The following is a 12,565-nucleotide window of genomic DNA, read 5'->3' on the forward strand; positions in this document are numbered from 1 at the left end:
TGAAATCTGCCCCTCGAAAGGGAAATTGACCCCTGAAAGAATTATCATGGGAAAAAGGTGTATCCACTGAAGCTTTCTCACCAATCCTTGTTTTCACAACACACCAAATTTTTCCAAATCCAATTATCACAAGGACAAAAAGTGAAGTGACATCTTCTGAACAGGGGCACAGACAGCAAAACAAACACATAGGTCTCTTAACCTTCCCTATGCTATCCAAAGTGTATATACACTGTGTGTGTGTGTGTGTGTGTGTGTGTGTGTGTGTATGTACATGCACACTTACATGTATATGTATGTATATATATGTATGTGTGTGTGTGTTTATGACTGGAGTTACGTTTTAAAATGTACCTGTTCCAAATTCCATACAAATTAAACTTATTAAGAACAAACCTACCAAACCTATCTTGTTTATAACTTGGGGACTGCCTGTAGTGTCATGTTTAAATATTTGGATTTGGGAATACAATAGTAGTATTTTCATGACCAAACATGTTTACAGAACAGAAATTTCAGGCTTTTAAAGCAGTGTGGTTTCTTTATGCTGTAGAGACTTATGGCATCAAAGTTGATGTTCTCTTGCATAATTTTGTCTATCTACTTTTACCTAGTTTCGTAACTTGATAGATTCTTTTCATGAATATTTTCTTAATTACCAAAGCTAAGTAGTCAATGGAAATATTACTACAATAAAAAAACCCATATATGTGAGATCATGCTGGGAAAAATACCATATGTCCTCTCTAGGCATTTTCTAGGTCCTCCGACATGACTGTGGTATTCTTGGGCCAGAAGTCCTTCATTTCACTGAGGTTTGCTATTATCCACGGTTTCATGTATTCACATGTCCTCTGGGAATGCATCCCCTGCAGATATGGATGTGGTGCTGTATTTTGAAAAAACCAATAGAGTGAGAATTGTTGCAGATAATCAAAGATTGAAGTTGCACATGATTACTACTGCTAATCATTTGCATGATATTTGAAATTTGGAAGCTGTGTTACAGTTGTGTCTAGTATTACTCTTCTTCGAGTAAGTGCCTATCCATTTTGACTTAGAAGTTCCCACTTAATTGAACCTGTAGAACTGAAATATCGAAGTCCAGTTCTATTTCAATAAATAAAAATTATTTAAAAAGGAACTTAAATAGGTCTCATTGTGAATCTTTGAAAATGTTGTCCTTGAACTTTGATCTCTCTTTTCTGTTATTTGCTTTCAAGTGCTGTCTGACTTACAGTGACTGTCTTCAGATTATCTTGGCAAGAATTATTCAGAAGAGGTTTGGCATTCCCTTCCTTCACGTCTGAGAGGATGTGACTTTCCGAAGGTCACCTAGGGAGTTTCCAGTGCTGAATAAAAGGGAGCTGAACCTTGGTCTCCCAGAGTCGTAGTCCAACAGTCTGACCACCATGCAACACTGGATATTATTATTATTATTATTATTATTATTATTATTATTATTATTATTATTATTTGAAACACAACAAGATGAGTCCACAGCAGACACTCTGCTGGCTGTTGTATTGGATCACACGTCGGACCCTTCCCAAGTGTCTAGGACTGTGTGATGTATCAGCGAATAATGTGAGCAGATCCCAGTAAGGTGGCCTTCTGCAGCTGGCAGGTGGTAATTTTGTCAGCGTCGATTGTGTTTAAGTGCAGGTCGAGGTATTTAGGCACTGTACCCAGTGTGCCGATCACCACAGGGGCCACCTTGACTGTCTTGTGCCAGAGTCTTTGTAATTTTATCTTTAAATCCACATATCTTGTCAGCTTTTCCAGTTTCTCCTCAATCCTGCTGTCACCTGGGATTGCAACATCAAAAATCCACACTTTGTTTTTTAACGCAATTGATTATTATTATTAGATTTATACCCCGCTTTATCTCTCCTGCAGAAGACTCAAAGTGGCTTAACATAAAACCTTCAGCATATAGTTTAAATATACAAATACTCAAACATTAAAACAGGATGTTTTTAAACAGTATTTTTTAAAAAATCCCAGTTAAAAACCATTAAAACATATTCAAAGTAAAAAAAAAAAACCACAGCACCCCCTGAACTGATGTTTAAAAACACCTTCTTTAAAAACGTTTTTGAATAAAAAGGTTTTAGTTTGCCGCCAGAAGGACAGCAGGGAGGGGGCCATTCTGGCATCCCTGGTGTCCTTCTGTCAGCAGGCTTAAACCTTTTTATTTACTTCGGCTTAGTAAGCTTGTACACCTAATTTTTGCAGCATTGTACTATATTTGTAAAATGAGTAAAACCCAACTGTGTTTTCCTTGAGGATTGAAACAAACAATCCAATCAAGTTGGACAAGAAACTGCATTCCATATATTAGAACAAAAGTGTTGTGAATGAGTCTGCCACTTAATATTATTATTTATTTAACTTTCTACAATGTAGCAAAGAAGTTTACTTTGCATAATAGAAATTACCCAAAATAGGAATAGCATTTGTGGTAACTTAAATATGCTATACTTTCTTATATATACCAATCTGAATTCAGTTGCAATTTCATCTAGAAATGTACTGAAAAAGATTCATTGTTAGATTTGCAATGTTTTGGGTTGTTGTCTGTTTCAGGTTCATTCCTGTTCATGGAAACATGATAGACAAGAACCAAAAATGGTATTGTTAGTGTTGCCTGCGTTGTCAGAAGGAATGGTAGAAACCAATCCAGTCAGAACAATAATGGGACACATCCTTTGTTCCATCTACCTCACAGACATAGAGTATACACTCCATCAATCCCAAAGACATTGTATTGTCTTCATTCATATGCTACCGTTTTGTGGTCCATACAAATGTGGCTATTGTCACCAGAATCCTTGCTACTTAGCATTTCCTACAGATGAGGGTCTCAATGTTATTGTATTACTAACAGATACAAGCTGGTGCACAGAATCACACAGGGAATGAAGTATAGAGCACACGTTTAATAATATGCAGTCAGGTCTGTAAGTCATGTAGGAGAAAGTGAGTACCCAAAAGGTGTGTTTCCTAGGAAAAGTGTTCAAGTTCACTGGGAAAATATTGCCTACCCGAAGAAGAATCAATTTTGGCAAGGAAAAGGGAACATATTAGAATATGCAGTAATGGAAGCTACAGAAAACTCGCGGGGAACACATTCTGAGTTCCCAGTAGGTCAAGAAGGTGGCAGTTCACATTCTGCCCTGGAAAATGTTGAACTGACTGCCAAAGGCCAGTGACTTTTCCCTGACTATGCAATCATCTCAGAAAGAGGAAGGAGGCTACTAGAACCCAGTTCTTAGAGCAGTTCCCTTATGAAACCTTTGGGGGGGGGGGTTGTCCAACAGGGCCTTTATAATCTCCTCACATCCAGATGCATAAACCAGGACTGAGGGAGGGCTGTTGGGAGCTAAAGTGTAATGACATCTGGAGAGCTATACACTCCTCAATCCTGCTGTAAACCAGTCCATTCAACATGTCTAAGGGGCAAATTTGTCTGGCTGGAATTTTTGGCCATTCTGCAAGTTCACAGTACCAATTTTTATCTGGCAGACAGTAGATCAGCTGCTTCATTTACCTTCATGCTTGCATTGTCACTTAGTTTTTGACATATAGGAGTTATACTATAATAAAAAGAAGCTGGCCATTTGGAATCACTAGTGTTTGCTACTGATCATGGTATACAATTTGTTTATAGTGAAGAACGTCCATTTGTCTATTCCTGATTGAGAGCCAAAAAGAATGCGGAGCAGTAATAATAATTGTCAGTGGTCAGTGCTGTAATGATAATATTTTTGTTTAAGTGCTCATTAGAGGTAGACGAGCAAGCAGTTGAAAGGTTGTCACCACCTATGTAAGAAATGTGACACGTGGGGCTACAAGAGACCCTCCTCCCCCTGATCCTTTCAGTGTGGCCCCAGACATAACCAACTCCAGCTTTCACAGTGTATCGGTCATGGTAATTTTCCTTTAATTTTCTTTCTTGTCATTTCTGTTACTGCTTTTTAAAAATTCTTTTCTACCCGTTTCTGCTTTTTGCTGAGTTTTTGTGGCTACAGAAATCACAACTACCACTGTAATGACATTCCTTTGAGAGAGACATTAATACTAACCTCAGAGGACTTTCTACTGTTCCTTTGCAAAGGGCTTTTTGACAACTGCCCTCAGAATGTAGACACCCAGGCAGGCCCTGTGAAGGGGCTATTTCATTCCTGTTGTATTAGTGCTGCTGAAGAGCATGGCTTTCAAAAATAAGTTGGACACAGTAGCTAGTGGACATTGTTATGTGAGGAGGTAGCAAAGGTTCAGACAAGTAATGAGAAAAATCACATGGGCAATGGAAAAATTATGAGGAAATTAAACACATTTTATTGGCCATTTCCTTTTTAAAGGAAAATGTGTGAGTTGCAGCTTTCTTTCTGTTTAGTTAGTATTGATCTGAACTGCTTCAAGAAATTCCTATTCAGTGCCTGATTGGTGGTGGTGTGGAAGAAAGTATGCATGCATGCATGATATGTGCAAGTCGCCAGTCAATTTATGGCAACTCCATGAATTTCATAGTGTTTCCTTAGGCAAGGAATACTTAAAGGCAGTTGTGCCAGTTCCTTCCTCTGAAACCACCTGGGATTTCTTGATGATCTCCTCTTCTAGTATTAACCAGGTCTAATCCTGCTTAGCTTCCAAGATCAGATGGGATCTGATGCTTTATGTAATTTTGTGCTTTCTGGCACACACCAATGCAGCTTCATACATCTGGCTTTGTGGCTCTTTCTTGTTTGGTATTAATGGTATTTCAAGTTTGATTTTTATAATGTTTTAAATAAATAGTTTGCAATATACCATAGCTTGAAATTGCAGTGCCCAAGCAGGGTGTTATAGCTTTATTGTTTGAATTGTGTGATCCTTGCCTAGGGTTTATGTCCCAGTGCTCCTGGACTGTTATTGTCTGTAGCCTTGCAATACACCACAGAATCCATTGTCTGCAACGAAGCCTTACGATACAAATGCGACTGCTCAGATTTGTTGGACAGATGGTGAAACCAAACAAGGGGTTTATCATGCTTAGAATGTTGATCATACATGGAACACCACTATCTCTTCTGGTAGGCAAAACAACACATTTCTTATCTCAATTTATAGAGCCCCATTTCTTGAAGTCAATTTTATTCTTGGCATGATAAAAAAACCCTGATATTTGTTTTCTGTAGCTTTGACATATCACTTTGGTGATATTTCTGATTATGTATGTTGTGATGAGAGCATGTGGGTGCCTCTCTCCTTTGCAAGCCTCCCCACTAAATGGTTCACCATTACCATTATCCAATTCACATAAACTGCTCCAAGTATGCAATAAATATGATCCAAATTCCAGTGTATTAAGTTACAAAGAAATGAAATTTATCTCCAGCTCAGTTCACTATGTATCCTGGCAGATAATGCTAACAGTTTTCAGAGTGGGATGGGAAAGGATAAAGTGGGTTATAAAATGGTGCTGTGCCATCGTAGCACCATGGAAATGTAACATGTATTCTCACTCTGTGGGTGTCTTTCTCTTTTGCCAGACCTTTCTCAGCATTACAGCTTCTGCAATCAGTATGATTTGGTTTACAACATTTTAGTATGTGGGTAGAACAGTGTAGGGGAATGGCATCACCACCATGGCAGCATATGTGTTACATTTGAAATACTGCTATATTATCTATGCTGAGAAAGTAGCAAAATCACTGAGGATGTTCATGAATAGTTCATTATATATTCAGTCCTTTTTACTTCTTCCTGCTTCTTCAAAATACAAATTTGCAAAGAAGAATGGAAAAGATCTTCTATTGAGCCAGGATCTTGCCAGTTGAGCCAGTGGTGGTGGGAAATGTCAGGGTGCCTTTGACAAGAAGAGGCAGATTGACCTGTTTGTCCTGCCAATGTAAGGACATTGAATGCAGTTATAAAAAGAAACAAAAAAGATTTGAACTTGTTACCAGTAAACTACAAGTAACACTATAACAAAAAAGTACTGTATTATTGAAGGCTTTTATGGCCGGAATAACTGAAGTGTTGTGTGGTTTCCAGGCTGTATGGCCGTGTTCTAGTAGCTAGAACACGACTATACAGCCTGGAAACTACACAACACTCCAAAAAAGTATTGACTTGTTTTCCTTCAAAAATTTAAAACTTGGAAATTTATATCAAGCATTTCTCAAATTACAGTGTCTACCAAACAAAGAGACGAGACATAAAAACCACCAGTTGACAAAGTCAGTAAATACTAAGGAATAATTTACTATATGTCCAGCCCTAGTGGCCTGTAGCTCCTTGCTAAAGACATTCAGATATATCATCACTGTGTTACAGTCCATGGTGAGGCAGATTCTGTGTCTCATAGACTTTGAGAGGTGTACTTTCTTAAGGATTCTGTTTCTCAACTCAATAGGCCACACCACAATGATTCAAACACAGGAGCTGATTCTATTGGAAACGCAGATGCTAACCTTATCTCCATATCTTCTCTTGGAACACAATTGGAGAATAACACACAACATCAGATATTCATGTACATGTCTCTCTTCCATTGTAATGTATGTTGTCAGGTCAGTTAGTGTGTGAAAGATTGGATGGACATAAATCTTCTAGAATCAGATCGGCAGTGTTCAAACACCAGTTAGAGAGTACCAGTTTCCAGTAACAGTCTTTAAGGCACACTGTTGTACATTAGGATGGGATAGGCAAAGTTTGGCCTTACAATTGATGCTACATTTCAAAGTGCTAGCTTTGGCCTACAAAACCTTAAACAGCTCTGGTCCAACTTACCACTCAAAACGTATTCCTCCTTATGGGCTGTCCTGCAGATTAAGATTTCGAGTGAGGCCCTGCTCTCGATCCCACCGCCGTCACAGGTGCGGTTGGCGGGGACGAGAGACAGGGCTTTTTCGGTGGTGGCTCCGCAGCTGTGGAACTCTTTGCTAAGGGAGATTAGGGAAGCCCCCTCACTCATGTATTTTAGGAAGCAGCTGAAGACCTGTCTATGGGACTAAGCTTTTGGCCCATCCTAAGATATGAGCTGATATGACCTGATGGATTCTGTGAATTAATACTAAGTCGAACACGGACTGGCTCTGTCTTTGACTCAAAACTGCCTCTGTTGTAATGGTCACATGGTTTTAATTGTTTTAATTTGATTTGGATACCGGCTTTTAATTTTGTTTTATGTTTGGTTTTACTAAATGTTGTATTATACATGGCATTTAATTCTGCCATTATGTAAGACCGCTCTGGGCCCCCCTTGGGGAGAAGAGCGGTATATAAATTAAATAAATAAACTGCATCCACTATCAACGTTAGTCAACATAGCCAATGGTGAGGAAACCTGGGAGTTATACTCGAAGACCTGGAAACCTGTCATTTGACAATTCCTTTATATTAGGAAGTTCCAATCAATTGCAAGATGTTTGAATCAAGTTAACATATTATTAACACAGCATATGATTTAATTTGCACACCCAGTGCTATGAATTTATAAGGTATTATCAGCAATGTTCTAAATGACTGATGTTAAGAGCTTATTACTTTCCCTGTGAGCTCAGTGTCTACAAACCCATCTCAACCAAATGTATTATACTAGCTTTGCCCGGCCACACGTTGCTGTGGCTTATGGGAATCATTTGTTGGCCAGGTGGGATAGCAGTGAATAGTCTTGCAGCCTCAAAGCCTGGCCATTTTCAGGAGTAGCTGGAGTAGCACCCTCAATCAAAAAGCCGCTTTGAAGCCTGGCTACTTCCTTAGTAGGGGAATCCTTGTTTGGCCAGCTTGAACTGCACTGAATAGTCTTGCAGCTTAAAAGCCTGACCGCTTTCTACCGAGGGCATCCATTCTAGGCCTGGTTGTATGGGACAGAGTAGCTTGTGGCTTCAGAGCTTGGGGGTTTTCTATTTTGAAGGAATCTTGGTTGGCCAGGTTGAATAGTACTGAATAGCCTTGCTGCTTGCAAGCCTGGCCGCTTTCTACCTTGCGGAATCTTTGGTTGGCCAGGTTGAATAGCAATTAATAGTCTCAGTGTGGCAGGTATGAATGCTGCAATTAGCCACCTTGATTAGCATTTAATGGCCTTGCAGCTTCAAAGCCTGTTTGCGTCCTGCCTGGGAGAATCCTTTGTTGGGAAGTGTTAGTTGGCCCTGATTGTTTCCTTTCTGGAATTCCCAATTTCCCTGCTTTCAGAGTGTTGCTCTTTATTTACTGTCCTGGTTTTAGAGATTATATTGTTCTGTATTATTATACCACAGTAATTATTTCATATTTCAGGAGAGTCTCACTTATCCAACATTCGCTTATCCAATGTTCTGGATTATCCAATACAGTCAGCCTTTTAGTAGTCAGTGTTTTTGTAGTCAATGTTTTCAATACATTGTGATGTTTTGGTGCTAAATTCGTAAATGGAGTAATTACTACATAGCATCACCGTGCAGTGAACTACTTTTTCTGTCAAACTTGTTGTATAACATGATGTTTTGGTGCTTAATTTGTAAAATCATAACATAATTTGACGTTTAATAGACTTTTCCTTAATCCCTTCTTATTCAACATATTCGCTTCTCCAGCATTCTGCTGGGGTGTTTATGTTGGATAAATGAGACTCTACTGTATATTTATAATCTTATATTATCTGCTTAGAACTGGATTATATGAGGCCCTTTCTACACCGCTGTATAAAATGCACACTGAAGTGGATTAATAATTGTTTTAGGATATTGCATCTCATATTTTTGTACCTAGATACACAACAGAACAACAGACAACGATGAGGTATAGATTAACACACCCTGTGTCACAGACAGAACGCCAGCGAGTAAAACAAAACTCAGTTTATTGAGGTTACAGAACTAAAAACGCCCGTAGGAAACAAAGAACAGGGCAAACACTTGACTTCAGTGTGATAAGTAACAAAAAACAGCTCAGTTTGAGCTTAAACGGTTCAAAGGGATAAACCGGGTTAAACAGAAGTATAATCCGGATTAAATCAAAAGTGCTTACTTCAGCCTGGCAAACAATGCAAACAAAAAGAGGATCAACAGGATTCAGAATGTAAACAACAGACTGGTAGCAGATTCCTCTCTGCTACTCAGAAACAGCAGGAGAATAAACCAGGCTTGTTTATTCCTTCCTGCAGCGAACGAAAAGCGTGGTCGTAGTTTAAGGTTCAGCGGCCAACGATATCCAGGTCCAGGCACAGCAGTCAGGGTAACGGCAGTCAGCAGGGTCCCAATCCGGTCCAGAGGTCAATAGCCAAGCGTAGTCGTCTAGAAATCCAAAGGTCTCACCGATAGCCAGCAGAAGGGATAATCCGGAATCGAAGTCAGTCAGTCCAGCGTCAATCCAGTGCGAGTAGATATTGCCCGTCAAAAAGACGACGGAGGTCCAAGCTATCGAGATTAAACACAAGTTGCACAGAGAAAAACCCCGCACAGTTCCTCCCGCCGTCGATGCCCAGTGTCCTTGGTAAACTTACGTATCCAGTAACGAATCACACCCGTCTTCAGGAAGTTCCCCAACAAAAGCCCAAGCGTCCGTCCAGATTACCTTGCCCAACGCAATTAGACATTGGTCCCAAACCCCAATTTATCCCAGTTCAAGCTCATCATCGCTGTCAGCTGCCATCCCAATTCCAGGTGCCCCAACATCATCATCCTCATCAGAGCTTAAGCACCTTTGACTACGCCCCACAGCATCCCCAGCTGTGGATCCTGCTCCATCCCTCCAGCCAGTCCATGGGTCTGATCCTGCAACCCGCCAATCACCTCCCATGCTTTCATTGCCTGTTTCCCCAACACCCAAATCCTCCCTCACACGAGTCCATTCCATGTCGTCCTCCTCCGAGCTGGCCATCTCTTCCTCCAAACCCTCAGAAAAACCCTCAAATGAGTCCTCATCTGTCGGGTCTGTAAACAAATCCCGGAGCCGTTTTCTTTCACGCTCCTCGAAAGAGTCTGACTCTCGAGGAGTCTTATGACCCCTTCTTCTATTACCGTAGCCCGAAGGCTCAACCATAACACCCTGATTACATGCACACTCTCTGCAATACTTCTCCCATGTACCAATTCTTTTATGCCAAGCTGCTTTGATTCCCCTTTGGGGAGATAAAGCAGGGTATAAATAAATATACTCGTGATGATGATGATGATGATGATGATGATGATGATGATGATGCATTTTGCTTTTCTTCCTTTCATCAGTATAAACAATAGAAGCTGTTTCCAAAGACTGACTTTAGTGCCATGTTAAGGGTGAATCTTGAGGAAAGGTAGGGTAGATTCACAGAAGGAGAATATGTGGGGAGATTGAGAGCACTGTTCTGGAATGACCATCTAACGGCCTAAGCCTACCTTATGTGAGATATGACCCAACTGTTTCCCCGCCCAAAAACCACAGTTGGAGTAGACTGATTTAATACAGGCAGTCCTCAAGTTACGAACAAGATAGGTTCTGTAGGTTTGTTCTTAAGTTGAATTTGTATATAAGCCGGAACAAGTACATTTTTGAGTGTAACTCCAGCCAAAAATATATAATTTTTAGCTTTGAGTACCATTTATTTATTTCGTGTCAAAAGCATTGCATAACAAAATACATTTTAAAAATGATGGGGAACAAAAAGGAAATCACAAGCACCTAAATAGTTTTAGACCAAAAGCGGGCAACAGCAACCGCATTGTCCATAGCTTTAAGCAACTCCTCCTCCGTGCATGAGGCAGGACATTGTGGGCAAGCATACATATGCGGAGTTGTTTGTTCTGCTCCACAGTCACACAAGGTGGAGGATTCCTCCAGGTAGTGCCACCTTGCCAAGTTGTCTTTAGACCTGCCCACTCCACTTCTGAGTCTGTTCAGGGACTTCCAAGTTGCCCATTCTTGGTTTGTCCCTGGAGGAGGACCCTCATGGGGGGCCATCCAGTTAGAATTGCCAGGTTTAGCTGCCCAGAGGGACACCCTTGCTGCTGCTGGAGGAACATCAAGAGGAGTGGTGGTTCTCATGAAACCCTTCCTTGATTTGAGTCTGGTGGGAGGAGACCGATAGTCATGCAGTGGGTGGCTTTCACAGTGTTCGACCTTATTTCTCTCGTAGTTAGCAGCAACTTCCCGTCGCATGTCAGGAGGGGCAATGCCAGCTAACTTGTAGAGTTTATCAACAAGTGTAGGTTTAAGGCATCCTGTGATGATTCTGCATGTTTCGTTCAGTGCTATGTCCACCTGCTTCGCATGTGCAGACTTGTGCCAGACAGGACAGGCGTACTCAGCAGTTAAGAAAGACAAGGCCAGGGCTGATGTTCTTATTACTTGTGGGTCTGCACCCCATGCACTGCCAGTCAGTTTGAGTAGCATAGGGAAGGGTTAACACCACTGTGGTGTTTGCTTTGCTCTCTGTGCCCCTGTTCAGACGATTTCAGCTCATTTTCTGTCCCCATGATTATTAGATTTTGAAAAAATTGTCTTGTTGTGGAAACAAAGATTAGTGATAAAGCTTCAGTGGACACACTTTTTCCCCATAGTAACTCATTTAGGAGTGAATTGCCCTTCCGAGGAATAGATTTCTCTCACTTCCTGTTGTTTCATCCCTGCTTTTAACTGTGAGTCGTTTGTAATTCAGGGACTGCCTATACTTTAAAATGAATGCCATTATTGCATTCTTTTCCTTTCTTTTTTTTGAAACAGCTGTGCATTAGGAGGCATCTTTGCATGAGGAGAGGTTTGTTCTATGGCCTCAGAGCTGGGCTCAGGAGAGGATGGCAACTGCACAGAGCTGGCAACGCCCCTCTATCTGCAATATCTGGAGAAAGCTCTTCGATTGGATAATTTTTTACGACAGACTTCTGCCATCTTCAACAGGAATGTATCCAGGTATCAATGCCTTTCTTTATTTTGACTTAAGAATGCTGACATTTTGTTGCTTTCATGTTAGTTCTGTGAGATGCCAAAAACCTGATTTAGATTTAGATACTATTTTCATAAAAGAAATAATGTTCCTGGAGCATGTTTTTTTTCCTTCTCAACCTTCAATTTGTAGCTCAGCCATCTTGTGAAAACATATTCCTAAAAACTTAGAGATCACTGGGAATAACATGCAATAGTTTACTGGTTGACTGCAGATGAATGAGTCAAGTAACAGCTTCACTTTTAATCAACCTTAGTGAGGTGGAAGGTTCATATGGACTCATTGTTGCTACGGTTAATGCATTTAAAATTCATGGAAGACGTATTCATCTATTGGTGTCATGTCTCCTTTGGCCTTTATAAACAATAAGATTTTTGAATAATACACAAATCAAAGCCTAATACAGTGGTAGAGTGACACTGATTTTCCTTCTTTCGTTTTCCCTGCAATCCTTGCAATTTAAAAGCTAACTATGGAAGGTTTCTTCAATTTGAAGAAACCTCTAGGGTGCATGGGGAATCTTCAGTTGGAAATGGGGAGTGCTCTTTCCTGATGTTGCTGTTCCACTAGCTGAAGTTTAGAGATAGTGCTCTAGTTTTTGCCACTTGTTATTTTTAATAATATTTAAAACATAATACAATTATTTTATCATGTCATCTATTCCCAGATATATAC

The 12,565-nt window shown here is 40.3% G+C and overlaps 1 protein-coding gene across 2 annotated transcripts in view; it reads left to right on the forward strand.

Moving 5' to 3' along the window:
- Positions 1 to 12,565, forward strand: part of ino80 (INO80 complex ATPase subunit) — an 88,972-nt gene that overhangs the window by 4,005 nt on the left and 72,402 nt on the right. For both annotated transcript variants that reach the window (XM_062968160.1, XM_062968159.1), the window contains exon 2: positions 11,671 to 11,856. In XM_062968160.1, coding sequence (XP_062824230.1) covers positions 11,714 to 11,856 — 143 coding nt within the window. In that variant the 5' untranslated portion in view covers positions 11,671 to 11,713. The remainder of the gene's footprint in view (positions 1 to 11,670; positions 11,857 to 12,565) is intronic.

This window comes from Anolis carolinensis, chromosome 1 (genome assembly GCF_035594765.1).
Source record: "Anolis carolinensis isolate JA03-04 chromosome 1, rAnoCar3.1.pri, whole genome shotgun sequence".
NCBI classification, from domain to species: Eukaryota; Metazoa; Chordata; class Lepidosauria; order Squamata; family Dactyloidae; genus Anolis; species Anolis carolinensis.